At 39.8% G+C, this 27429-nt stretch overlaps 4 protein-coding genes across 7 annotated transcripts in view; 1 reads left to right on the forward strand and 3 right to left on the reverse strand.

Annotated features, from left to right (window-relative positions):
• Positions 1-4447: 4447 nt before the first annotated feature.
• Positions 4448-12676, reverse strand: rbm5 (RNA binding motif protein 5). 4 transcript variants are annotated; one of them, XM_017408377.3, is made up of 25 exons: positions 12519-12676; positions 12237-12273; positions 11339-11513; positions 11092-11247; positions 10913-10982; positions 10422-10495; positions 9607-9690; positions 9301-9361; positions 8900-8965; positions 8630-8790; positions 8413-8510; positions 8222-8309; positions 8067-8135; positions 7764-7827; positions 7328-7428; positions 7076-7232; positions 6838-6929; positions 6545-6733; positions 6313-6453; positions 6146-6229; positions 5611-5796; positions 5439-5513; positions 5250-5350; positions 5008-5137; positions 4448-4918 (listed from the first exon to the last, which is right to left on the reverse strand). In XM_017408377.3, exons 2-25 carry the CDS (start codon positions 12251-12253, stop codon positions 4793-4795), a joined length of 2565 nt encoding a protein of 854 aa, XP_017263866.1. In that variant the 5' UTR covers positions 12254-12273; positions 12519-12676; the 3' UTR covers positions 4448-4792. The 4 variants fall into 4 exon arrangements, with proteins under 4 accessions (XP_017263866.1, XP_017263867.1, XP_017263865.1 ...); XM_017408378.3 differs by having other exon boundaries at positions 7076-7211; positions 11092-11250; XM_017408376.3 differs by having other exon boundaries at positions 6146-6226; positions 11092-11250.
• A 740-nt stretch (positions 12677-13416) lies between these two features.
• Positions 13417-14801, reverse strand: brk1 (BRICK1 subunit of SCAR/WAVE actin nucleating complex). The gene is made up of 3 exons (XM_017408006.3): positions 14638-14801; positions 13954-14036; positions 13417-13871 (listed from the first exon to the last, which is right to left on the reverse strand). Exons 1-3 carry the CDS (start codon positions 14753-14755, stop codon positions 13845-13847), a joined length of 228 nt encoding a protein of 75 aa, XP_017263495.1. The 5' UTR covers positions 14756-14801; the 3' UTR covers positions 13417-13844.
• A 605-nt stretch (positions 14802-15406) lies between these two features.
• LOC108231124 (glutathione peroxidase 1-like) lies at positions 15407-16728 on the reverse strand. The gene is made up of 2 exons (XM_017408005.3): positions 16405-16728; positions 15407-16079 (listed from the first exon to the last, which is right to left on the reverse strand). Exons 1-2 carry the CDS (start codon positions 16627-16629, stop codon positions 15729-15731), a joined length of 576 nt encoding a protein of 191 aa, XP_017263494.1. The 5' UTR covers positions 16630-16728; the 3' UTR covers positions 15407-15728.
• Positions 16729-17160: 432 nt separating this feature from the next.
• LOC108231268 (testis-expressed protein 264) overlaps positions 17161-27429 on the forward strand; it is a 30318-nt gene continuing 20049 nt past the window's right edge. The window contains exons 1-2 of the mRNA XM_017408196.3: positions 17161-17808; positions 23822-24043. Coding sequence (XP_017263685.1) covers positions 17542-17808; positions 23822-24043 — 489 coding nt within the window. The 5' untranslated portion in view covers positions 17161-17541. The remainder of the gene's footprint in view (positions 17809-23821; positions 24044-27429) is intronic.

Consider the following 27429-nt stretch of genomic DNA (forward strand, 5'->3'; position numbering starts at 1 on the left):
ACACACACACACACACACACCCCTCTCTGCCGGGAGAGGTCAGGTTTCCCTCGGGGACGTGCGTCAATGAAGCTGGAGCGGAATACGCGCTGAACAGCTCAGGTTGAACGTGAGTCGCGCTTTTGTTTCTTTAATTACTTTGCATCTTTGCTGCTCGCGGGAAAGCAAAAAAAAAAAAAAAAAAATTGGCACGCTCGTGTCAAATGCGCGCGCTCTCGTGTCCCTTTTCCGCGCGCGTTAGTTAGCATCCAGTCCTAAGTTCTTGTCAAAAATATAAATGTTTCTCTCTCCTAAAACTTCTATTCTGCGTTACTATCCCCCCACCCACACACACACACACTCTCTCTCTCTCTCTCTCTCTCTCTCTCTCTCTCTCTCACACACACACACACACACACACACACACACACACACACACACCACCACCACCACCGTTTGTCACCATTTCTGTGGAGTGAGGAAGGATTTCTGTGCTCAGCCAGGAGTGAAACAATAGCTGGGCACTAAACACAGAGGTGACGAGGTCACCTTTGCCTCAAGGAAGACAAAAAGCAAGAAACAACTGAGTCATTTATTTCAACTTTTTATTTTTATTTATTTTATTCTTTTTAGAAAATTGCTGTGATTAAGTTTAGCTTGTGGGTATGGTGCTGGTGTGGTTTGGTCAAGTTAGCCGTGTGGGAAAACTCTCTTTAGCCCAACAAAATAAGAGCATTTCAGTTAGGAAACATCAAAAAATAGATTTGAACTAACATTTAAAAGGGTTGTTTCATTACCACACTCTGAAACCACTCAGTCTACAGTTTAAAAGCAGAAATCATACATGAAGTCTGATGACGCTGTTGCTTCAAGTGTCCGGATTAAAGTCACCGAGAAGCATTTAGGCAGAAAATTAAAGAATCTTTTTCAATCATCAGTACGAAAGCAGCCCATTCAGCGGCCCTTAGCGGCTACGAAGGCCCGATTAACTAAAGTTCAGCAGTTTTGTCGTTTAAACACGAAAACCCCCATCGAGAAAGGGTCAGTGGGTTCAGAGGAGGTCCTAAGTGTCCTGTAGCTCCACCTCAAAACAAACAGACTGAGGATTCTTCTAATCTGACTGACTCAAACACAGACAGACACACAGCTATACAGGAAAAGATGCAGCACCATAAATGAATCCATAATCCATCTCAGATAATTCATTTTGTCCCCTTTATTAGTGGAATGATCCATACAGGAAAACCTTTTGGACTTGATGAGTATATTTAAAACCAATGTTATTTAAAATAAAAATAAATCTGCCGGAGAACTTGGCAAAGTGTCATCCAAATTAAAAAAAAGTGGCCAACCTTTAACTGGATACATGACCTGAGCCGAGCAGCTCCTCTCCTCTCTGCTTCAGCTGAGGTCAAATCTGCCCAGTTAAAAACACAAAACCTTTTTTTAATGATTGTTTTTAGAAGCCGAGAAGACAAAATCCAACCCTAAATTAAAAAGATGCCTTACTGAACCACATACAGTGTGTCTATTTCTTTCTTCTTTTTTTTAGGCATCTCCCACCTGTGTTGTTGCTTTGGTGGGATGTTTAAAGCAGACCTGTACGTCTACCTGTTGTTGCAGAAGGTAGCTGATTGGTTCAGCCACTTAAACCAGCTTCATCTCTACATCACTGCTTTACTCTGCTGCCATGATTGGGCTCATCAGGAACCAAACTCACCCAGCGAAGGAAGACGGAGACAAAGTTAAACTCATCCTACCTGTGCCGGATACCTTTTAACCAGGCATGCTGAAAGATATGAGTTATACGCCCGACCTCTCCCACTTTTATGTTGACTTCTGCTCAGAAAACATGTGACATTCTTGCTTATGCCATCTCTCTTTTGTCCAGCTCGTTTTCTTTTGAAAAAAAGAGAAAGATCTCCCTTATAAATGTGCATAATAAACATTAAAGCTAGTTACAGGACATTTATGTTTCATGAACTTTTCAGCGCAGACTCAAGCTGAGTCACAGTCAACTGGTCGGACTGGATGGACAGACATGCCATAAGTGTTTTGGTTTGCTTGTTGGCTTTAGCTATTTGGCTCACAGGACAAATAGATTTGTGTCCTTTTCAAAGGAACATGTGACAAATGGAGTCCTTGAAGCGAGAAAAAAAATATGTTAGGAACAATTGTCTGTGCCTTTTGTTTAGTTTTTTTGTTTTTTTTTACAGTAGGCACAAAGATGAGCATTTGAAAAACAACAGACGGTTTTCCAAAATCACAGAGACTCCATTTACCTCATCTCCCTGCAAATGACAGGAATCCGCCTCTGATTCAGGTTGTGCGGGACGAAACGTACAAAAGTGTCAGGTTTTACTTGGACACCTTGGATTTTCAAAGACAGATTTTAAATTTTGATTTTTAAGAAAAAACGCACGGTTCACATGGTTCATTTTTGACTTGGTAATGCTCAAGAGGCAAAAAATAAGCTCTAAAGACAACGGCACACTGCTGCTTTTAGACATATTCTAATGTTTATTCCATTCGTTTGTCCTGCTGGTTAGATCATGTGCAGACACTGTAGGAAGAACATATGCAGAGCCTTTTAAAAACCCAAAAGATATTCAAACAAACTCTACTCTTACATCGCACTGCTGTATTATATTTATGTTGCAGAGGTGCGTGTGAACGTTTCTCCCTGAGAAGGGAACGTATATAAGAAAACGGGGCAACGTGAGGTTCATGAAAACAAGGAGGAGATGGATTTGGTTTCGGTTTGTACCCCATATTGTTTAAAGAGGGATAACCAGCAGGGAGGGCGAGACAAACTCTCCTCTTCTTGGTGTGAAAACTAGATTTTGTAGGTGAATAAGACTAATACAAAATCAAAAAACAGACAACAACTAATAAGATATTAGATTAGTTTACTTGCAGAGTGTGATGAAACAAGGTCTTTTAGTAGCCTTATTATCTAATAATTTGGCCCATCTTTAGAGCAACTAAATGTGCATATATTGAACTCCGGTAAATTTAATTTATTTAATAAGGGCCCCTTTATAAAAGATGTAGCAGTGTCTTGTAATGTCTTGTAAATAAGCTAATCATGATTTATAAACCCCTAATAAAGCATCATCAGTCATTATAAAACAGGCCTGTTCATACACTGAAGCAGGCTCACTATTTGGCAAGATCAAGTGCTGTACTTTTATTCTTTACTTCATTATTACATTTAAAAAAAATCAAACGGTACGTTATTTGCGTATATACTGTAGTTATTTAGTTAAAAAAGTAGGCTGAGCAACTAGCAACTAGTAATAAATTCCATTTACCTGAATGAATGAAAACCCAGGACTTGGTCTTACCAAATAGTGAGCCTGCTTCGATGCATGAACAGTAAAACTGTTTTATAAACAACTGTTAATTCTTTATGAAGTGTCCCTCTACATCCATAAGAAGGCTGCAGGTTCGCCTCCTGGCCTTTCTCTGTGGAGTCTGCATGCTCTCCTCGTACACATGTGGGTTTTCTCCCACAGACCCAAAACATGCACGTTGGAGTAATAGGTAACTTTAAATTGTCCCTGGGTGTGAGTACGAACGATTGTTTGTCTCCATGCGTCCCTGTGATGGACATGCGGCCTGTCCAGGTTGTCCCCCGTCTCTCACACAGTGACTGCTGGAGAAGAAAAAGTGGGTAAAGAGAATGGATGGATGTACAGGGAAGCATTCATCACAGGAGGAAAAAAAAAAAAAAAGTCATAGACAAGCTTCCCAGGAGTATCAAAACCCATCACCTTCTCAGTTGTTTAAGTAAAACAAAGCCACGAAACACTCAGCTGTGGTTCTCAGAGGCACCGAACTGCTCTGGTTCATTGGGGTCATACCAGGGTTCTTTATTTACATTACCTTTTCAAAATAAAAGCAGAATAACAAAGAGCAGGAGGAATCAGAGGGCCTGCACTGAAGATGTCCAATAAAATTTATGCAAAACACTTAAGGTGTTCCTGCTTTTAAAAAGATGAATAAGTGTAAGTTTGCATCAACAAATCCATTTTTGTTTTCTCACCAAAGTTGTTTTTTGAATGATTTCATCAAGCTGAAATTCTGCATCTTATTATTGACACTTTACAAGAGTGGATGGCCTTCACAGGAAGTTTAACATTTAAATTATGTAATTTGGACAGACTGTAGTATTAGATCTTGAGCTAAGAATATCGGGAAAGGCTTCCTTGTGACAAACACGACTATGAGAATGATTTAAAACCTGACATCGGACGCAGACAACATCACAAGGTCACTGTAAAGTGTAAAATCTGGTTATAAAGTCATCATAAAAGGTGCAGAAAATAACATGTAAAATTCAGCATTTGTTGTTAATGCAGCTTCTGCATTTATTAATGTTCCCTCAAGATGTTAAATTTAGGGTTTAAATATTTCTATAACAAATCAAAAACGGCACCACGTGTAATAAATACAACGAAAACTGTTCCAAACCACCTCTCATTATTTATTTTCTTTACAATTACACAAGTTGTTGTATAAACTGTACAATCTTCACATGCTGAAACAAATGAAAAAACAAAACATAATAGATCAAATATAAACAAAAATAAAAAAAACTAGGTAAGCCAGGAAAGAACCAATTATGCATATGTACAATTTATAAATTATATCTTTACAATCTGAAAGAGAACAGAGTTCATGAATAACAGATGGAGAGGAATTATTTCAGAAGAGTCTTTTTGTCCTGCTGTGAAACAAACAAGTTGGACCTCAGACAGAAGCAGGAGACGGATCGTCATGTTTAACAGTCCAGTTTGGAGCTGAGGACTCATTCCAGCTCAGTGAAGCGAGCAAACATGGCTTTCCGAACGGCATCTTTGTACGTATCTGACGGGGAGAGCGTGTAGTTGGTGCCTTTGGTACCCAGTCCAGCTCCTTTAGTCCTCAGCTGTGCCTGAGGAGGACACCCACAGATGTTAGAATAAACTGTAAATATTAAAGTTGATATGTCATATAACCCAGACCATCTATAGATGAAACTACCTCGATGGGAGCAGTGATACCCTGCTGGTTACGACCAAGACCTTTCCCCTCCTTCCAGCCCATGGCCTGGAGCATTTTGTTCCCAATGTTATCACTGTTGAGGCCATCTTTAGTAGGCTGTTCATAGTTACTGCACATAAAAACAAAGCAAGTGGTTAAATCGTCCACAAAAAAACATAAAATCAACAACTTAAGATAGCGTTTCACATTGAATAACAAAAGAAAAGTTAAGTGCTGCTTACATGACTGGTGTTGGCTGGCTGAATTTCTTCTTTTTAGGTGCTGGAGGTTCTGGGATGCCGTATTTTTCCCTCCTCTCAGCTGCTCTGTCTCTGTATTTTAGCTACGGATAGAATACTGCATTTTAGTTGTTTTTATTTTAAACTCAATCACAAAAAGAAACTGGAGGACAACTTGATGTTAAACCGAACCTCAGACTCTTTTCTTTCCAACTCTTCCAGCTCCGCTTCACTCATTTTAGATCTGCGGAGAACTTCCAGGTTTTTCTGGGAAGAAATCAGACAAATAAAAAAAAAATGAACAAATGAAAAAACAGCTTAGGTTTGCTCAAATTAGGTCTGAGGACAATAAATGTGACGATACCTTGTGAAGGTCAGACAGCTGCTGATGTCGAACCAAACCCTCTTTATTGGGAAACTGTCTCCTACAAAGCAGGCAAGCCAACTTCTTCCAGTCTGTCAGCTTGTCCTGGAAACCATCACCAATGTCGAGTTCTGCTCCTCCTTCCTCGGGGTCACTGTCTCCACTGTAGGCTGCCACAAGGCCACACTGAAAACAACCCAAAGATACACAAATAAGACAAAAGCACTCTCTCTTTAAATATTTCTGTCTAAATCGGGATCATTTCGTTTAGATCAGGGGTGTCAGACTCCAGGCCTCGAGGGCCGCTGTCCTGGGAGTTTTAGGTTTTTCCTGCTCCAACACACCTGATTCAAATGGTTTAATCACCTCCTCACCAAATCATCAAGTTCTCCAGAAGCGGAAGCAGAAGTCATTCATTTAAAGCAGGTGTTGTAAAGCAAGGACACATCTAAAACATGCAGGAGTGTGGCCCCCCGAGGAATGGACTTTGACACGTGTGGTTTAGATAATTTGTCGCCGAAGAAAGGAGACTCACCTTTGAAGTTGGGACTGAGCTCATAGGTGCTTCTTCTTCGATGCTCCTCGACACCTCCTGCGTGAGTCTGTCTAGACCTGTCTGCTAAATACAAATATGTGTTAACAAAAAGTCAACCCATTTATGGCATAAAACGTGTCCCGATCAACTGAATCCTCATCACATACCTTCTTTTCAAACAGCGTGTATCCAGCATCAGCAGCTGCTGCCTCTTTCCTCTCTTCTTGACTAATCGGCTGAAAGCTGCTCTTGAAGTTCTCTTTCTGCTTGTTGAGACTTTTAGCCCACCGTTCCATGTCTTTAGCGATCTAAAAGATTTAGACATTCGGTTAGAATATACACACAAAACATTTGAGGAAACCGTTACAGGCCAAGTAAATGTGAGATTTAATGCAGCACCTGTTGTGCGGTCTTGCTTTTGGGCTTCTCTTTTTTCTCTTTGCCTTCTTTAGGCTCCTTGTTGCCTGCCGCCGAGCCATTTGTCGATTTATCGTTTTGCCCAACGTTTGTGTTGGAAGGGGCAGGCACGTACGTCTGCTTCTCCTCATCCCAGTACAGATACTGCTGGGTCTGAGCGTTATAATAATACTAGAAAGAAAAAGAGCGATGCACATAATTAAAAACAATACAAAGTCTCGCCGATAAGACGGAAAACAAAAGTGACTCTCACATTCTGTTTGCGAGTTACCTACATGGGAATTTGGGTCATAGTAAAGGCCAGATTGAGGGTCGTAGTAATAGCCAGAAGACTCATCATATTGGTAGGTGGAGGTATCAGGAACAGCTGTGGATAATCAAGATGTCTTTAATGTCAACCACATCTTCAAGTCTCTTTGTTACAAGTTTTATCCCATGAAAACAACATAAAATCCAATTTTGCACACGTCACATTCAGCAGCATAGGTTTTGAAGCGTCTTGTTTGATCGTACCTGTGCCGGCGTCCCCCATCTGTCCAGAGGACGGTAACGTGCTGGTGGCGCTAACGGAGGCAGCAGCGGCAGCGACAGCCGGCACAGACACAGCTTCGGCAGCTGAAAGATGTCCCGTTTGGGGTTTTGCCTCCAGCTGTTGGGCAAGTAGCAATGCCTATAATTAGTGTTGTGGTTAATTAAGAGAGGGTTTCTGTTATTGCAAGATCTGCATCATAGTTTAGTACAGAACTAACAGCAGGCATACGTTACCTGTACAGCAGGCTGAGCAATTATATGGGGTTGGTAGACTTGTGCACTCTGTGAGATTACTACGCCAACTGCAGCTGGAACAATCTTCAACCCTGGAGCGGCTAAAATTGGAAACAAGTTTTTAAAAAACTCATTATTACCAGGCAAACATGATCAAATTAATACTGCAGGAACATAGCAACGACCCTTGCCATGTACTTCTAAAAGCAGGGTCTTTTTACTTTGTCATTACTGAATTCAAAGTCTCTGCAGCTTTAATGTAAACCACATTGTTTTATTTGAGCAAAGCTGGCAAAGGCCCGTGAAACAAGACAGATAACCTATCTTTCTGTAAGGATGTAGGTTTGAAAGAAAGGGGTAAAATAAATTAACTACTTTTTTTTTTAAATCTACCCTTAGTTGCAACACCTTGGAAATAGATGAAAGTGTAATTTACCTCCAAGGAGTCCATTTCCCTGGGAGGTGCTGGCTCCAGCTCCTTGATAGTATGTCTGGTAGTCCTGTAAAGCATCCAAGCAACAGTCTGAGTGATCTTATATTATAATAATTTACAAACTTTACATCTCTCTAAATTGTCTTTAGTAGAACATCATTCAGTCTTTTGTTACATTTCCCTTCAGCTGTTACTACAACTTATTAGAAGTTTTATTCCATTTGTTTGCCTAAAAAAATGCACTGAGCTGGAAGATATCAACTGATTTACGAGTAAATATGAAAATGTTTGCCTTGTTTTACTAACCTGTGATAGTGGAGTGTAGCCTTCTTGCAGGTAGGCGTACTCTGACATTCCATCGGAGCTCTGCTGGGGCTGTTAAGTGTGAAGTGGACCCATGAACATGCGACACTGGCGCTGGGACACTAAACAGCAAGATGCTTATAGAAAAACAGGCTTACCTGAGCTGATGACCACTGGGCCGCTGCGATGGCTGTGCTGGCCACGGAAAAGGCACTGACACGATTCCCATCAGGTAGTAAAAGGTCCCTAAAAAAGAAAAATGAAATGTTTGATTTATAAAGCTGCACTATGATGAAATTAAAAAAGGATACACAGATATAATGTTAATGCACCACTAAAAATCACTCACTTTCTAGCACTTTTGGCATAATCCACCCCAATGGTTTTCCCGTCTAGTTTCAAGGGAGGCTGCAATCCTTGTAAGATGGTTAGCAGCTGAGAGGCCTCCTGCAACCGGCAATAAATTACATCATTAAAACAGGTGTACAAAAATGAGTCGTGATGCGTCTGTGTTTTTTAAATAATAAAAATAAAAAAATCCATCTGTATGCTTGACGATGCTTTACCAGAGGAGAGGACAGCTGCACAAAGGCGAACCCTCTGTTCTGGCCTGTTTGCTTGTCCTTAATGAGGCGAATGTTGTTCGATGACAGATTGGCATACGGTGCCAGGACCGTCAAGATGGCGTCCACTGTGGTCTGAGGAGCGATATTTCTCAGGATGATTGCTGAATGAAAGGAAACAAGCTTTGATTAATTAATAAAAAAAACTGTGAGCAGATGCTTTTGTTCCACAGTAAATCGTACATGGAATATATAAAGAAGAGAAACTCTTACTGTCGCCATAAAAATCTCCACTGGGCTGAGTTTCAGAGACCACGGCATTACCGCTTGCTTCACCGTCTGTTGAGAGAATGACAGAAGAGATGTATTAACATAATCTTTACGGCATTATCAAAGAACTGGAAAAGAGAAAGAGTCAAAGTAACAAAGACGAGCCCAAGGTCAAAGTATTTAACAGCCTACATCATAAACTACATTAGATTTTTCCGGATTTCAAGATTTAGAGAAACTGTAAGACTAAGAATAATGTTGCTTCTCATCTAAACAGTTTCTATCCGTCTCACTTAGTGAGAACAGCTACGTCAATACAAACTTGGTGCTGAATCCCAGCCTTTTTAGCCCAGATTGTCCAGACTGTCTGCAGTGGGTGGCCTCTTGTTGATTTAACTACTTACCGGTTTTGGCTGCTCCACACCTGAAGCACTTCAGCCGCCTCCGGAAATTGTACAGGCCACACTGTAAGTAACCGTTCAAATCATTTTTATTATACATCTACTAAAGCCCCGAACAGTGCTGCAATCTAACTTGATGCAGCATACCATACCAACCTGGGACACAACCAAAACGTCACCACTGATACAAACAAGTGTGCCACAAAGCAAAAGAAAGGAACTGAAAACTAGCAGGCCTATTACAAAGAATCTGTGTAAAGTTCTGGAGAAGACCTCTTCGGACAACACAAAAACAACAAATTTACTTACAGTGTTGCAGAGCCAATCTTCATACTTGTTCCTAGGGTGGCTGTAGTGCATGTCCACAACTTTGCCTTGGATGATCAGACGTTTCTGAAAAAGGAATACAAAAATCACTCAAAGAGTTCGTGGTGTGAAATGATCTAATCAATTGGAACAAGCAGTGTTGGAAGGGAGAGAATGGGGAGAGGGGCCCCCAACAGACAGCCTCTGAGTTAAAGACAGGCACAAGATGTTTAAATGAGCTGGATGTAAAGAGGATTCTTTAGGTGTTTGGGACCCGAGTGCCCAGGCTAGGCTGGAGCAGAGTGTATGGTATATTGTGATATTAACAGACATTTGTTTTTACTGCTTTAAACACAAAAAAGAAAAGAAAAAAAAAGAACTTGTATGGGCCTTCCACAACAAAGAGAAAAATATCCCCATCTACAGAAGAGTTAGCCTAAAATAATAATAATAATAATAAACTGTTTAAGAAGTTAAACTGGACTTTGAAGTTGCCTTTGCTAATGCCTTCACTGTAAAGCTAAAAAAAAAAAAAAAAAATCCCAGCATTATCCTAAAAGCTGACTTTGCAGAATGGCTTAGATCTGCAGTTTTAACTAAATATACTCAATATGTTACAGAAAATTAAGTTTAAAATGATAGATATCTTTATATAAAAACTAACCATTTACTTTCTGTGTGGTATTCATTCTGTGAATTTTTCTTTTTTTTTTTTTAATACAGTTTCCACACTACATATTGAACCCATTCTGGTTGCCCTTAGGGTCATTTCTCCAGATCCCCAAGATTAAAACTAGACTTGGCGATTGTGAAGCAACCTGATTGGTCTCCATCCATCTGGTAGCATCTTGCAAGTGATAAAAGTCCACGAAGGCGAAACCACGGCTTATACCTAGAGACAGCATTCAAATATAGACGGGAGGTGTGTTAGTTAAGAGTCCATGGGCATATTATTCAAACTCTTCCACAAACTGCTTCATGACCCAGGCCCAGTTTGGTACACAATAGGCCACTCCTTATGAGATTTACCATAGCAAGAAATCCTGATGAATACCACACTCATAAACAAAGTGTTTCAGTCTAGTGATTTTCCAAAAACTACGTCTGCTGTGCTTACTTACCTCGGAGAGATCCACAACGTACTGAAAAGATAGGTCTTGCATAAAAAATGTTTACATTTATTTTTCAACTGATTTGATATAATTCTCTCCTATCTGCTATGGGAAAATGGGTCTGAATGGAAGCAGATTTGCCCTATGGTCAAAGACTTCGGGAGGAGTTCAGGGTCCAGCTTACACTTGGGTCTCACCTGTTCTCTTTTTCATCAGTCTGACATCCACTGGCTGCGGTCCCTCTAGTTGGTCAATGGCATAACGAATCTGAACAACATACACACAATAGATTTACATTAGGATTTACAATTGTGTACATTTTATAGGTTGTTTCATGTAACAAAAATCAGTGGAATACATAAAGAAAACAACTTACATCTTCCTCAGAGGTATGAGGAGACAGGCCCCCGAGCATGATGGTCTTACTCTTCTTCTCGTCCCCGGGATCTCTTCTGTAATCGTGCTCCGCATAATCACCATCTGAGTGATAACCATCTTCTGATCTGTCACTGTTCCGCCTTTTCCTCTCTCGCTGCTTAAAACAACAAACAAAAAAAAAACATTAAATACAAATACCATACAACAAATTAGTTTGAAGGATGTGAGTTATTAAAATCAAGTACTTCTGGACTGTCTCGAGATCCTCTGCGATCTCCTTCATATCGATCACGTCTCTCGTCACACCAGCGCCGGCTGTTGTGCTCGCGCTCTTGGTCCCGATCTCGTCTGTCCCGCCAGTCGGAGTCATCGCGGGACTGCTCGGATCCATATCTGCCACTGCGTTCAGTCCGACTGATCCTGCTCAAGAAGGCACAGAAGTTATTTCTCCTCTCAACTGAGAAATCTATCGTAGGTTTTGAACAGCCTGGACTAAAGAGGGCACTGTTATAGTTAATTGTAATTTCCACACAGAAGTCATTGTTTGTTTGTTTTATAAATTCTTTCCAGCAATACATTAATGAAAAAACGTATACGTGATGTATACGTGATCCAGGGAAATATAACTTTCTAAAGGTGTGTTTATCATTTATATAGCTAAAAAGATCAATAAAAGGCTTGCATTCTACCAACAATTAAAACATGTAAATGAAACATAATATTGTCAAAAGTCAATCGAAATTAAACATAAACAATAAACGCTTCTGATAAGGACTGGATTTTCACTTCCAGAACTCAACAATGTTACAATTCAACATAGACATAGATAACTATTTAGATAGATAACAAGGTTTTGTGTGTTCAAGTTATCTTTTGGTAACATTTATTATTTTAATATATTCTTGTGATAACACATCCGACTGAAATAAAACAAGAATTTGACTTTTCAGTCCATTCATTGTTAATCAGGAATCCATCATCTAATCACTCTTGACTGACAAGAAGTATGAATAAATACATTTATTTTCTGATTTGCTACCAGTTTAGTTAAACAATGGTTGAATAAAACATGCAGGGTGATATCTTCCTTAAATAGCAAATAACACGACGAGGAGGACAAACCCTCTTTTTCATTCAACTCACCTTTTATCAGTTCCCATTTTCTTTACGGACCCGAAACCTACAGGAAATAAAAACACAGGGAGTGTATAAATATTCGGACACTTTGCTGTTTTAATTAGTATTGATAGTTTTAAGTGCAGACACGTCCCCTTAAGAGTCGGACGTTTTCTGAACACACTAAATGAAGGTAAAACACAAGATGGACACCAATTCTGCAGACATAACTGAAGGCAAAAAAAAACCCCATCGACGCCACCAAAGCTGTGAGCGGTTAGTTTCATAATTAATTGTACAAAAACTCACCGATAAAGGTTTGCTGACAACGTTACTGCCAACTGAATCGTATTTGCAAAATGATTCGATAAGTTGTGAGGAATAAAATTCAGCTCACGTTCAAGGACTAATCGCTACACAAACGATAGAACCTTCTTTATCCCAAGATGCATCGGGGCAGAACCCAGAGCGCACCGACACCAGAGTTAAATTATTCCCCGAGTTTGCCTTACAGGCATCTGTGCCTAGGCCTGTTTATTTCAACAGCCATCTCACGTGATTTAGGCTCACTTAATTTAGATTAATGTGATTTAGATCACGATTATTTTTGCATTTTTTCAACGGTATTTGAGTTTCTCGTAAGTAAACGCAAAGGCGTTCATCCTGTAAGTGGAAAAAGCGCTAGAACTGATGCCTGAAAGGCATAACTGAGGGCAAAATCACTTCAACCAAGATTTTCCGCCATTTTACTGGATGTTTTCGGCGTTACAGATTAATTATGGATGTTTTGTGATGTATGTTGTTTTCGAAAAGAGAAACACGATATGGCACTGATGAGTTAAAACCCTTACCATAATAGTTACACTTCTTTTGTCAATTTACATAAATTTGAGGAAGTATGTTTCTCAGAGACTTACAGGAAATACTGTTAATATTTCCTGTTTATTAATACAGCTTAAAGTACACTATGTAAAACTGCACGGTCTGTTGACCCTTAACACCCTGCGTGCAACTTAAAAATGTGTCTTTTAATGATATTTAACTTTATTAAAATAATTACTTTGGCCTCATGTCACTAAGCCTGTAAATAATAATCCTGTTCACTGTTTACCTGTTTTTTTAATTGTTTAACAGCAGGTTCTCAATGTATTCCCACTTATACCTTGTTTCTACTCCAGTGAACAAACAAACAAAACATGAAATGAGACAACTGTTACCTTTTATTATAGTATTTAAATTCTGAAACATCACAACAAACATTTTTTTTAAGATGACTGCACAATTACTTGATCAACTTGGCACACAAGAATGTTCCCAATTTTCATCTCTCTCTGATTTGGTACTGGCACTGTATACATACTGCTGACAACAGATTTATTACTTAGCTCCAGATTATCTTTTTTTTTTTTTTTTAAACAATACCTGTGTTAGGATAAATGAGGATGCTTGTGTCACCGATACAAAAACTGATCCATATCTTCTATACAAATGAGTCATGAGATAAAACAACACAAAACTCAGCCACATAATATAAAAATGGTCCACGTGATCCCAAAAAAAGGATGTCGGAATCCAGCACATTTAGTCCAAAAATTTCAGGGCAGGGGGTGGGGAAGTTGTTAGATGTTATGAGTTCTAGGTCAAGGTTTCTCCTTTCGTCACCTGAAATGACACACAATAGTTTCATGGTTAAACCACTTGCAGCCAGACAAACACACAATATACTTTTGACTTCTGTACTCACTCTGGCCTCTATATATTCAATCCTCCTCTCCAAGGCTGTCAACTTCTCGTTGAGAGTAGCCAGGCGGGATCGGCAAGACATATCTGTTTGGGTTGGAATAAAATTTGACATATTAGAGGTTGGTGTCATCGACTCCAGTGAGCCACATCTTCTCGATCCTGATAACTGTGGGGATATTTCAACAGGGACGAGCAACTGCACCGGTGTTTCTTCATTCATTTGCCATGCAATTGTCGTCCTCTTAAGTTGCTTTACGTAGCAGCACTTACAGGCAGATAGGGGTCAAAGGTTATATTAATTCCACATACACGAACGAAGGCAATACGCTTTTACAATGTCATTATTCTTTAACAAACCACTTAGCTCGGTGCTAACGTCCGAGCTAACTGCTAGTTGGGAGTGTCCATTAAAAAAATCAGTGTTAGCTACAGCCGGACAGCTAGCTCATCTATAGGTTAGAAGGTAGCTGTCGAAACTTATTCTATACTAAAATGTCATTCTCCTAAAACAAACCCATTAGCTCGGTGCTAACGTCCGAGATAAATGCTAGCCCGGGAGTGGCCATTTAAAATCATTAACATCTGTGTTAGTAGCAACCGGACAGCTAGCTCGTCTAGCTAGCTCGATTTTCCTACACAGATATTCAACATCCCAGTGATCGCTTGTTTTTTTTTAAGGGCTTACCGAACGAGTTGAGGAAGTCGGCGATCTTTTTGATACTGCTTGTAATTACTTCGATATACTCTCGATTCGCCCAGTCTTGGTGAATCTCTCTCTGCACGGGATCTTCCTGGCCGGCCATGTTAGCAGTTTGGTGTAGCCTCCAGTCTGACAGGACGGACCCTGAGAGGCGCTCATCCAGGAAGCGTCGCCTAAAGGGGGGTGTCAAAACAAAACAAGCAAAAATTAAACCACATCCATTAGCAGGAATAGTTATAAAGGAGAAAGCAGAAAATACGGTTTAGATACAACACATTATGCTTTACTTTTTATTAGATTTTATTAAATGTAAGCACCTCGATTTCCAATGAGACATCTCTTAATAAAGTATTTTTCTACATTTATTATATAAAAAATGAATTTCAAGTAACTCCCAATGGCAGCATTTTGCATGGCAGATTTAAGTGTAAATAGAAAGCACTTTGGGCACAGTGTATGCTGTATTATATAAGTGCAGACTATTTATCACATGCTGTTTACAACTTTGTCCAACCCTGAAGCTGGAAATTTAGATCTGGAAAAGTTTAACAACAGTTTTGAAACAGAATACAGTATTAATATATGTCATGCTCACTCTAGATTACAAATTATACAGTCACTTACCTGTTTAGCTACCAATGCTGAATTCTCAACTTTATACACCTTTTGTTGTTGTTGCCTAAATCCTTTTTTTTTACAAAGAGTCTTCAGGAGTGTGTTTTACATGACTTTTAAACAAACAGACAAACCAACGATCAGTGCAACATCTTTATTGTTCCTCTTCAAATGAAAACATTGTGGTATAGATAGTGGTAGAGACACGCATTTACATCTTCATCAGAAACTCCCTACACAAAATGGTTTACAGGAGTGTCTTCATTAAGTAAACAGGCTGAAAAACCCAAGTGTACACCACTGAAAATAGCACAATTTTTGGAATGAGGCGGTTTACTTTAACTGTAAGATGGAAAGAAAGATAAAATGCCCCTAACGTCTGGATGTGCTGATAAGTTTTTCTAGGCCAGGCCTACGTCTTTTTTAGCCAGCTACACTGTTGTAAAAAAAAAAAGCACATTTTACTTGACTCTCTTCAGTAGCTCTTTAATATCCGCCTCAATATCAATGGTGAGGAAATGCCTGCTGTAACGCTTGTAAGGCTCCCCGTCAGCTGTGATCAGGAACTTCTCAAAGTTCCAGGATATGTCATTCCTGCACACGGGGCTCCAGATGATGAACTTCGGGTCGGTCATGAGAGCCGTGGCGTCGTCGCAGGGGACTGGGAGTTTCTCTCTCAGATACGCAAACAACGGGTGGGCGTCCTTCCCATTCACATCCACCTTCTCAAGCAGAGGGAACTTTGGTTCAAAGCCATCGCCCGGACGGACATACTTCAGGGACCTCAGGATTTCATCGTTCTTGGCGTTCTCCTGTTATAACATAAAAGCATGGTCAAATGCATTATGTGGGGTATTCATTTGCAGCCAATGAAAAAAGTCAAAATAAGCACTGAAATCACATTTTCTTAAATTCATTTGGATGTAGTTTTGAGGTACATGTATTCTCATTATATTAATTTTAATTCTATACCACTTCTTAGGATACTTAACATATATTACAGTACATTATTACATTTAAACACACTTTGCTGATAACAACTCTTGCATATAATTAACAACTTAATTAACAAACTTAGGTGTCCACAGACTGTTTTGAAGTCATGTATGTATTGTTTTGTTCTTAAAGGGAACTTACCTGATGTCCAAACTGATTGCAGGGGACACTCAGAATAACAAGTCCCTCGGTGGAATAGCGAGAATGGAGCTCGTTCATCTGTGTGTAATCCCTGATTGTTGTTCCTCAGAGGGAAGCCACGTTCTCAATGAGAACGACCTTCCCCTTTAGTGCTGAGAAACTAAAGGGTTCCCCAGACAGCAGCTTAGCTGTGAGGTCGTAAAACCTTTTAATGTTTCCGGCCATGTTTGCGAATCCTTCACAAGTTCAACGTAGATGTGGTAAACTTCAACTTTGAACAAGTTTCCTTCAAGTTCAGCCCTCCCTGAAGTCAAGGGCGGGGCAAATAGATAAACACGCAAGGTTATTAGTGGATTTGCACTATTTATATGCCGGCATACGTAGCAGCGCATCTAGGAGGCGGAGTTCGAATCTTCCAACTCCTCCTTTGGAGAGATAACCCCTCTCTCGCGAATCGTCCTCACTTTGAGCCGGGTGATGCGCCGGTGTCGCGCCAAGATGCTTACCCTAAAAACTAATTCGCGCAGGAAGAGCGGAGCTTACTTCAACGACATAAACCTAAAGAAAATAGTGACACGTTTTAATTTAATGCGTGAATGTCATTTTATTGTTGAGTTTGTGGATAACAGCAATAATAAACGTTTTTAATGCGCTCAACGTGTTGCATGACTTTATTTCAACAATCAAGATCAAAGACATTAAATAATGTCTATGATCAAGAGGACGTTAACTGAAAAATAAAAACAGGGCAGCTGCATATTCAAACTCATTTCTTGTAAAATATTGTGTGTTGTAATTGTTACACACCCCTTAAGTTACGTCTGCTGGACACGAAACAGAAAGCTAAATCTTGTTTAAGTAACTCTCCGATACGTTCCTTATGTTTTGTCTTAACGCTCACCCCCTTCATGTTTTGCGTAAATGGTACGTTCCAGGAAGTCCTGTACAATGTGCAATCTGGAGGTTTGTGGTTGCCGGGTAGTGGGGAAACTAGACGTTTTTTGGTCAATAACATGCTTTTTAAAAACGACCGAAAACATTTATTCTCAATCCCGCTACCTTATTAAACGGTGTTAAATGCGTGGAAGCAGGGGTTTAACTCTAACCTGCTCCTCCTGTTGCTGAACTCCCATCACCATGCCAGATGACTGGCTCAGCCCGAGCGCGGTGCTCGTCCTCTTCTTGGGTCTTTTTATTTTAACATTGGCAGGCCGTGTTCTGTATTCAGGTCTCCTCGCAGACGTCACCGTGCAAACGTGCTTTTCGCCCTTGAAAAAGATAACATTCGCCTACAGATTTAAAGAGGGAGCATACAAGAGCAGCGGACAACTTTTTGAAGAGGCTCGCTGTGCTGCACCGACTGGGCTCTCACGTATCGGGGTGTTTTATGACGACCCTAAAAAGGTAAATATCCAGACATCTGCTGAATAACAACCACATTTCCCTCCAGCTGCAGTTAATAGTATAATTGCATCACTGTTGAGATAAAAAAAAAATTAAAGTCAAGTAGATATTTTAACTTTTTAATGCACAACTTATTTGTATCCCTTCTGATCTTCAACAAGATGTATAGACAAATAAACCCAATCCAGGTCATTTTAGCCCATGCTGTCATAGAAATGTAAATAAAGTAAGTGTAAGTGATGACATTTAATGGTAGATTATGTAGTTCGCCGCTAGATGGCGGTGTTGTTGTTCCTTTGCATGACACAGGTGAAGAAATCCATCACTTCTCTTCAGTTTGTCCATGTTATTGTTTCCATTCATTTTAAATGGCTCCTCTCACAAGGAATGGTGTTGTTTTGTATACATGTGACATTAAATGCTTTTATCCTCTTTGCTTCTTTTCGTGTTTGGCAGAAACTGCCCTTATCATTTGCCTTCGACGCGACGCTGCGCCTCTGGTTTGGACGTGGTGTGTCTTGTGTTTTCAGAAGTTATGAATTATTTGTAATAACAGTTCAGACAAGTTGGGTCTTTAATTTCAAACGGCGAGTTGCATTCTCACTTAAGGCTTTATGGAATATCAACTGAACTGGTGGATTATTTTGCCACAGCCCTGTGTGCTGCTCAGCTGAAGCCCTATATGTGGAGCGGCTGGTGAGAGATGACATATCTATGTTTGACAGGTTACGGGCTATGTGATGTATTACTGTGCCCTGACAGCGTGTAAAGTGTCGTTGTACTTACTCATCAACTGATCAAACAGCTGTTAAGGTTTGTTATGCAGAGATCAGCGAGCTAACAGGCTTGCGTTTTTAACTCGGGAGATATTCTCAGCCAAATGTATTCATGTAAATTGAAAATGTCACCTTTCATCTCAGCATTTTTGTTTTCTCAAGATTAACAACCAAGCTGTGATGGTATGCTAGAAAGTATGTCACAAAAAAAGAAGAAGAAGAAGAAGTAATAAATAAAGCAAGTCAGCTCCAGACAAGAGTAAAACCAGGAATTCTTTCATTTATGCGAATCTTAGCGAAGCTGTCCTTGTCTCTCGTTATCTCCACTCCAAGGCTGCTGACTACAGAATAATTCAGTTCGATCTGACTTCGGGATGGTTTACTGTGTTGTTGTTCCCTGTGTGAACCCGTCTATCCCAGAATCTCAGTGTCTACAAGCAGCAGGACACAATAGCTGCTGGATTTCCTTCCTTGATGGCTGAAACGGCCCACTCTCTGGAGGCTCCGTAACACCGTGGGGCCTGCTCCCTCATTTCAAAGGAATCTTAGGATGAGCTGTGTTATTTTATAAAAGGTTTTACGAAGTCTGAAAGGCTTGAAACAACGGACCATCTTGAAATAATTGGTCACAGTCCTGTTGTACTTTAGTAATAGGAGAGTAAAACAAGAACCGGACAGATTTGTTATCAAGCAATATGCCTTCTTCCAACTAACATCAATCTGCTGTCTTAATAAAGTAACATTAACTGTAATGTCATCATTTAAGGGTGAAAATCTTTTCCATTCAAGCAATCATTAGAAAATCAGTTAACAGCAGTTAATATTAATTAAAAGGTTGAAATAGAAAAACTAAAACCCCATCTTATCAGCCAACACTGTGTGGTAATTTAATGCTTTTTGTCAATTGATTTTTGGAGTGCTGAGTGGAAATAACAGAGAGTGTGTTAAATTTTTAAGTCTAACTTTCTTTTATATCTTAATGACAGTTTTGTATATATTAGGTGAAAAGTGAATTTATTAAGCCTACCTCCTAACCATTTATTTTTTAATGGTTGATGCCCATACCAATTTATAGAAATCCTAGCTGATTGCTGATACATAAAGCCAGTTTTTTTTGTTGTTGTTTTTTTTCATTGTTTTTTCTGTTTGTTTCGGGCTTGTATTAATATTAGTTCATTGTTCTTCCACAATACAGGGCAGATTTTGAGAAAGAAAAAAACGGTGATTGAAGAGATTTGGTCAAATGCTTCCAGCGGGGTGCGTGCAGTGGAAATTGCGAAGGGCTTAAACCTTTAAGCACCCTCTCAGTTATTTTAAAATGAAAGTCATCATTTTTCCTGGAAGCTATGGCACTGTGCTTTTGGAAAAGTTAGCAACATACTTGGATAAACTTCCTTTTGGGGTTTGCCAGTGTTGTGCCATAAAAAGCTCCCCACCCCTGGCATGAAAGACAAAGTTGTTGGAAGCGTTGTTTGATTGTCTCGAGGCTGTAGCATGTGCAACAGAAACCTACAGATGTCTTGCTTGTAAATCGGATTAGTATACGCATGCCTGACTGATGCCAGTTACTGAAAAACCGGCAATAATCGCCCAAATCAATCGACTGACCGATCAGCTGGTCTGCCTTTTGTTAAAACAAAACAAAAAAAAACTAGAGATCAGTTTATTAGGCTCACGTTTTACTATGAGAATCTAATAAACCGCTGTTGTGATCTTATTTTAGATCAAATTTGAAATTATACTATTGATTTTCAAAGGAAGCATCAGCAGTCAGTCAGACCCAAACATACTGAGGTGTGGTACTTATATCACCACACGGAGCCACTTTCAGTCTGGATTATTCACATTTCTTCAGTGAATACATCCTGTATCAACACCTCTAAGGCATTTAACACACATCTGCTTTTTCTCTTTGACTTTATTCTGCAGGTAAATAGATAAACAGATAAATGACTGAGTCTTATTACAAGAGTTACCTATATTGGGATGTCACCTTTTTGTTTAATTCACTCATCTTCAGTGTTTAGTTTTCTTTAAAAATATTTCAGTATCTAACTTTTAAACAGTTGGGAATTCACTGCTCAAACCTACCAAAGCAACCTGATGGAATGTAACCAGAGGTCAGTTGTGGGGCTTGTCGCAGCTCTGCTTCAAAACACTTTTGTTATGCTCAGCCTTTTTTTTTTTTTTTTTTCTCCCCAAGCTGGCAATTAGGCTAGCGTTGGGTCCTGGTTCCTCTGCAGAGTCACAGCCAAGTCCTGATCTAAGTTGGAATAATTGTCGTAATGATCTCAGCTCATTAGCGTCCGAGCCTCAGGATGTCTTTCAGTGACTGCGTCAGGAGCCCCAGAGAGCGCTCTCACACATCGGAGGACTGGTATTTGGTGTTTAAATGGGGAGACACTGTCCACCCATATTTGCAGTGGGAAGGCTTTTTTTTTCTTTTTTTTTCTCAGCAGTTCAGCAGACAGAGGATAAGTGCCAGCATAGCTATAGTCTCATCCCCTGTTCTCGGTTTTCTCACTTTTACCTCCTTTAATCACTTCCTCTGGAGAAACAAGACCTCAATAGGAACTTGATTTGGTCCTGAGATGGTTGCCATGGATACAGCTCTGTCTGCTCCTTCAAACGGCTAGCACACATTTGAGGCTCAACTCGCTAAAGCCCTCTCCTCCACCAGCCTCTTCACAGCTTCAAAGCCGGGGGGGGTGGGGGTGGGGGTTGTTCTGTGACCCAGTGTGCGCGCTTCACCTCTGCTTTCAAGACTCAAACTTTGAACCCGGCGAACATCAGAGGGAAGCGACGGGGGGAGATTGTATAGTAGTCTGTCAAACTTGACGCTCAGAGGAAGTGATGAAGGTCAGCGATCGGCGACCTCGGGACTCGGATTGTCTGAATGTAGAAAAAAAAAGATGACAAGTGGAACAGCAGCAGATTGACAAATCTGTTTGCCCATCTTCAGGGACCAACGTTTGTGTCACAACGTGATGAAAGCTGCGAGAACAGCAGCTGGATGAGGAGCTGATCAGGAAATGGATGTTAGTCTTTTTTTTTTTGGAGGGGGGCGGGGGAATTGTGTCCTTCCAGAAAGTTACTTTAAAACATTTACAACGTTAGCTTTACAGAATCCGAGTGTGCTTAGAGAATGCTTTGTCTGCTGGAGAAGATACTTTGATTTCTCCTTTTCCCTTTTTTTTATTGCCTCACCGGCTGTTCTGCTGTTGTGCAACAGAGACACACGACAGCTTGATTCCTTGAGATGAATATCACAACTTTCTGCTTTGTATGAGCTGTCAATGTGTTGAGGAAACATCTGAAGGCATCACTTGTGTCATAATGAGGGCAGCTTGAGGAGGAAAACAAAGCCTAGAAGACTGTGTGTGAGTGTGTTTTGGTGAGGAATTAGCCTGTTGTGCTGTGCATCGTGAGCCTCAAACTTTACGCCGCAAGTTGCCTTTCATGTTAGCAAATATACGTACAGCGAAGAAGTTTTAAATCGGCCCTAATGTCTCTATATTTTGCTTCCAAGGAACCGGAGTTTCTTGTGATTTTTGTTAAAAAGTGGTTTTGATCTGAAGGTCTTTCCAAGTTCGTCTTTGGCCTTTTCGCTGCTTCGATGCTCATCCGCTTTCCTTGTAGCTGATCATGACGGCGCGTTGTGCCCTGTCCGTGAAAGAATAAGAAAGTAAACAAATGGAGGACGGAAGTAGAAGTGTCAAGCCTTAAAGAAAAATATATAATATCTCCGTCAGGTGAACTGAATCTGAAAGTCACGTCTTTAAGAAATGGGGAAAATGAAGCTGTATGTCACATTAGCTAACTTGTTGTGCGTCAAACTGAGACTCCGCTGGTAACAAAGCACCTAAACATCCAGTTTTACGAGGTTGTCTGTTTTGTGTCGAGACGACACTGATTCATCCCTTGAGTTTCGGGACCTTTTCAATCCAGAAGGAGTCATAGATCCGAATTAAGAGGCTTAATATACTAAAGCAAAAACCGCTACTCCTCTGAAAATGGTCAGGTAACGAACTTAAAAACGAGTGAAAAAGCAGCCAAACTTTTTAAAAGACTTTTAGAAAAATCCGAGGATATTTTAATAAAGACTGGGTCGGGCTGCATGGATGGGAAAAGTAAAGAAATAACTGAAGAGTTTTGCCTTTTTTGGACACCTCAGCAACATTTGAAAGAAATAAATATGAACAAATTAGATGATTCCAGATTATTTATTTCACATTCTTTCATTTGTGCTCATCTGAGCACAGCGGGAGCTCATCTTCCTCATCCCCCAGAGTATTCATTTAGAGAGTTCCTCCCTTTTTTTCATTCCCCCCATATTTTAATGGGCATCAGGGTGCTGAAAATAGGGGAAATATAAATAATTGCTGTTTTGCCCAATTTTTCTAATGCAGCTCAACTGAGCAGATTTCTGCCTTACCACCTGGCTGACATGCCAACACTGCATTTATTGTTATGTTTTGCAATTATTATTTCTTTACATTTACACACCCTTATGTTTCTGACTGTGTTTGTCGAGGAAGACACTATGTACAAAATGACGAAAGGAGACATTTCACACATAGTTTTTAAATTTTTTTTATTTTTTGCAAAACTGAACAGTACAGTCAAAATGATGCGAAAATGACATCTTTTGTGCAATCGGTTCCTGCACATTTGAGCGGTTGGAGGAGGCTGTAAATACTTTTTTTTTTGTTTTTGTCAGTTTGGACTTGGCAGACGCAAATTATACTCAAGGAAAAACGAAAAAACTCAAAAGGCTTGAGAACTACCAAGAACTGAAAGAGGAAGTCGACGAGCTGTGAGAAGTTCAAGCACTGGTTTGGGTTTGATTGGCAAATGATAGATGGAGTAAATTCACACAACAGAACGAGAAAAAAAAAACACTTAAACTATTATTGGTGCTACTAAATCAATAGAGCCTGCCTTGAGGCAGTTTCTTGCAAGCCACTGTTTATAATGGTATTACAGTCAAATTTGTCACATTGCACCCACTTTTGCCCAGAAATATGCCAGAAAAAAAACATTATTTCTCAGCGAATAGATTCAAAGCAACACCATTTTTTTTTCTTTTTCCTGAGGAGCATACTTCTCACTCAACATTTTATAACTTGTGTTTTAGCAAGACTGGAGGGCAGCTCTATCTAGTAGTATACACTGTTTATATGTTCTATATTGTATCATGTAACTGTATTTATTATTTACTTGCTGCTTCTTTCCAGATACCCGGACCACTTTGTCGCCACGCCGTCGGCTGTATTCTGAGTGAGGGAGAAAACCAAGTCGACGAGGAACTTTTAAAGCGCTGCAGGGCATCTGGCTTTAATGTCTTTTCCTTCCCCGAAATCACACATGTGGTCACTACCTCAATCCCCCATCGGGCTTTTTTCTCCTCTATCCTCAGGGTGAGAAGAGTCTATCCGCAGCTTGAGCAATACATAAAGGTATGTAGCTTTGTGGGCTCGTTTCGCTTTTTTTTTTTTAAATGAAGTGAGTTTATTTTGAATGATATCTCATTCAAATGACATATGTTAGCAGCTGAATTATAAGGTTTCTAAGATGAATTATGAAAAACTTAAAAATATGCTTCATGCCCAATATGAGCCAACCTGAAGCTCCACATATTGGGTGTTTTCTAGGCTAACTTTTAGGATCAAAACAGAATATTTCCAAAATTAAACTACATTTTTGGAAACTTGATTTCATTTTGGAAAACACAAACCCAACAAAATCATTAAAATCTGAAACCACAACAACAGCTGAATGAAGACAACCGTAAGTCTAAAGAAAAAAACAAAACAAATTTCACCAATCACTACATCTCTAGACATGCAGAGAATTTCACAAATCTTAACACAACATCGGAAATAAAATAGCAATTTTTAATACACAACAAAACAGAAAACAACTTTTTTTTTTTTTTTTTTAGCAAAACTCAACAACAATCATGATTAAGTTTGTGAAAATGGTAACAGAACCCAAATTGCTCAGTGACAGGCTGATATCGGCGTTTGTTAAATATTGTGCTTAAATTTCATGTTTTTCTGATGTCGGACCTCACCTGTGAGTCCATTCCATACTTTTGAACACGTTTCTGTTCAGTAATTCTGTTTTGACTCGTCTTAAAGAAAACCTTTTCTGCTAACTATTTGTGACTTTGACTTTTTATCATTTAAAAAATTGAAACGAACAAGCACCGTACGCTACCTCCTGTACGGTTACTTTTATGATACGAAAACTGGAGAGGAAATGTGCAAAATGTGCTTGAGAATGAATCAGAGGTGGGCCGACTTCATTCTATCACAACTAAATGATCAATATGTAACCCCGAGATCATCGCATGGATTTTGAGTCATTCTGTTTCTTCTTAGCAGCAGAGAGCGAGAATGTATTTCGAAAGAAGTTGAGCGCATCAATACTTTTCATTACACTTTCTTAAGCCTCCTTTGGGAGCGTGGAGCGTGGAGCCTTGTGTTACATAGTGTATAAGGAAGAGCTGTATAGATGGGAGAGTGATGGAGGTGTGGGATGAACATGAAGACGCAGCATAAAGAAAAGGAAAAATGAAGGATCTAGCTCCGTGCTGCTTGAGGGCTGCAAGGAAAGGCAGTCATTGCAGTGAGCAGACGACTTTGGAAATATGGTGAAATCGTGAAGTGTGATAAAACAGGTGGCGGCACCGTAGGTTGTCGGAGGCGCTCTGCGCCTGCTGAATGAGCGAACGTGTTTGTGTGACCCTTCTGTGGCTGGTCCTGCCATCTGTTTGGATCCTGTTTAAGCCTGGCTTTGCTCCAGTGGCACTTAGCCTATCTGAAAGGTCAACTTACAAAGCCGGCCTGCGGCTAGTGGTGGTTGTGGAGGTCTAAATATCATGAAGCTTTGTTACATTTTGTTTAATTTTTTTCTAAAGAACGTATATATGTTTTTAAATTCAACAGGATTAGCTGTAGCTTGACGGGTTAATTAAACGGTTCGCTCCTTGAGGCGTGCAAAATGAAACCCTGACTCAACAACAACAGTAACAAAAAGCCAAGAAAATGCAAACAGTTGATAGAGCAGGATTTGGAGCTGAAGTTAGGAGGATTTTCATGCATGCCTTCTTTTGTTGAACAACTACACTTTCTAAACAAGCCTAAAAAGCTGCAACACACGACAAAGTCACTTATAATAAGTGGACTGTGACAATTTTATGATAACAAATAATCAAATCTCTAATTTGCTGAATTAGACCTACAAATACATTGAGTTAAAAACAGCAACCCAGAATCTTTTTTTTTTTTTTTGATAATTACAGCTTGGGTGGATGCTGGCTGATTGGCACTGTTAGGTTGAAGGTTTAGTTCTTATAAAGATGGAGGATTTGGAGAAGTACTTAGGACAATAAATCTTTCTAAGCATATTTAATATCTATCTGAAGATTAAATGCACTGTAAACAATAAAAACGATTAATAAACCAATACAATTTCTGACAATCATACACATAATACATTCAGCCGGAATATTTAAACAAAATTGAATGTCTAGCAGAAGCAGATGACTAGGGAAAAGTTTACAATAGGTTTCTTTCTGTGAATAACGTATTCTGTTGATGGCTGAACAAATCCCAAATGGTGAGACCTTTTCAAACAAGCTCATTAGCATTTAGCATGCCTAGCTTGTCATGGCAGAATGATTTCTGTCTGTTAGACACTTTGAATCGCTGCCCCATGGCCAAGCCTGATATTTGCCTTGTCAGGCCATCGATTGGCCCCAATGTTTTTCATCTGTGCCTTGGCTTTTCAGTGGCGGACTGGATCACAGAAGCATTGGCATCTTGAGATTTGGTTTGAGCACGGTGGTCCAGCCTGCAGACGGCAATGGGAGGAGAAATGTTCCTGACATTCTCCGAGATTTAAAGTTTGAGAGAGGCAGATGTTGGAGCATTTGTTTGCTCGAGGGCGCTCAAGTTTCTTGCCAGCGCTGAGGCTCTGTGCTGAATGTAAAGCGAGCTTTCGTTAGTTACATATAAACGGCTGTTTTCAGAAACTGAAGGGCCTGTGAAAGGCTGCCTAACAAAGAATCAAGGCTTCGTTTCGGGACACAAGCTGCTGCCCTTCGCTTTTCGCTCTCTTGTTATCCACATGAGCGACGTGGATGCACAGATGCTGTTCCGCGGGGTTTGTTAAACATGCCGACTTCTAGCTAATTGTGACGTCCTTTCAGAAAGGTCAGAAAAGGTTGCTGGGTTTACATATTTGAAAATGTCAGGAAAGCAGTTTCGTGCAGGAGGACGCAGAAGGGAAGTTCAGGCGTGTATAAAAACCGCATGTATGTATCAAGAAGCAGCATCTACAGTTCTGAATCTGTGAATATTTATTTGTGGTGGTCAGGTTTCTTAGCAAACAAGCAACTTTTAAAATGTCCAAAACAATTATTTTGTCTGTAAGCTTCACTCTGGCAGAAACTCTTACACCTGCGGGTCTTTATTATTGGAAAAAAAGAGCATAAAAATAAATCAATAAAAGCTGTCAAATGTTTTATTAGACACAAAGCTTTTCTGAAACACAAGCCCCTATTACACAAATTACATTTTTATCTTAAAAAAAAAGTCTAAATTATCACCTTAAAGTGGGGTTTTGTGGAATTGTTATGAACAAGTAACATCTGACATGTTTGAATGAGTTCAGTTCGGAGAAAAAAAAAGTGTAATTCTGCCCAAACTGATGAGCATACGGCTAGTCTGAGCGAGGCCAAGACCAAAGTGTGTTACTATCGTCTTTAAGCAATTTTGATCAGAAAAAATTCATAGCGGTTCATGCAAACACTATTTTCAAAATGATTACACTGTCA

This window comes from Kryptolebias marmoratus, linkage group LG4 (genome assembly GCF_001649575.2).
Source record: "Kryptolebias marmoratus isolate JLee-2015 linkage group LG4, ASM164957v2, whole genome shotgun sequence".
Taxonomy (NCBI): Eukaryota; Metazoa; Chordata; class Actinopteri; order Cyprinodontiformes; family Rivulidae; genus Kryptolebias; species Kryptolebias marmoratus.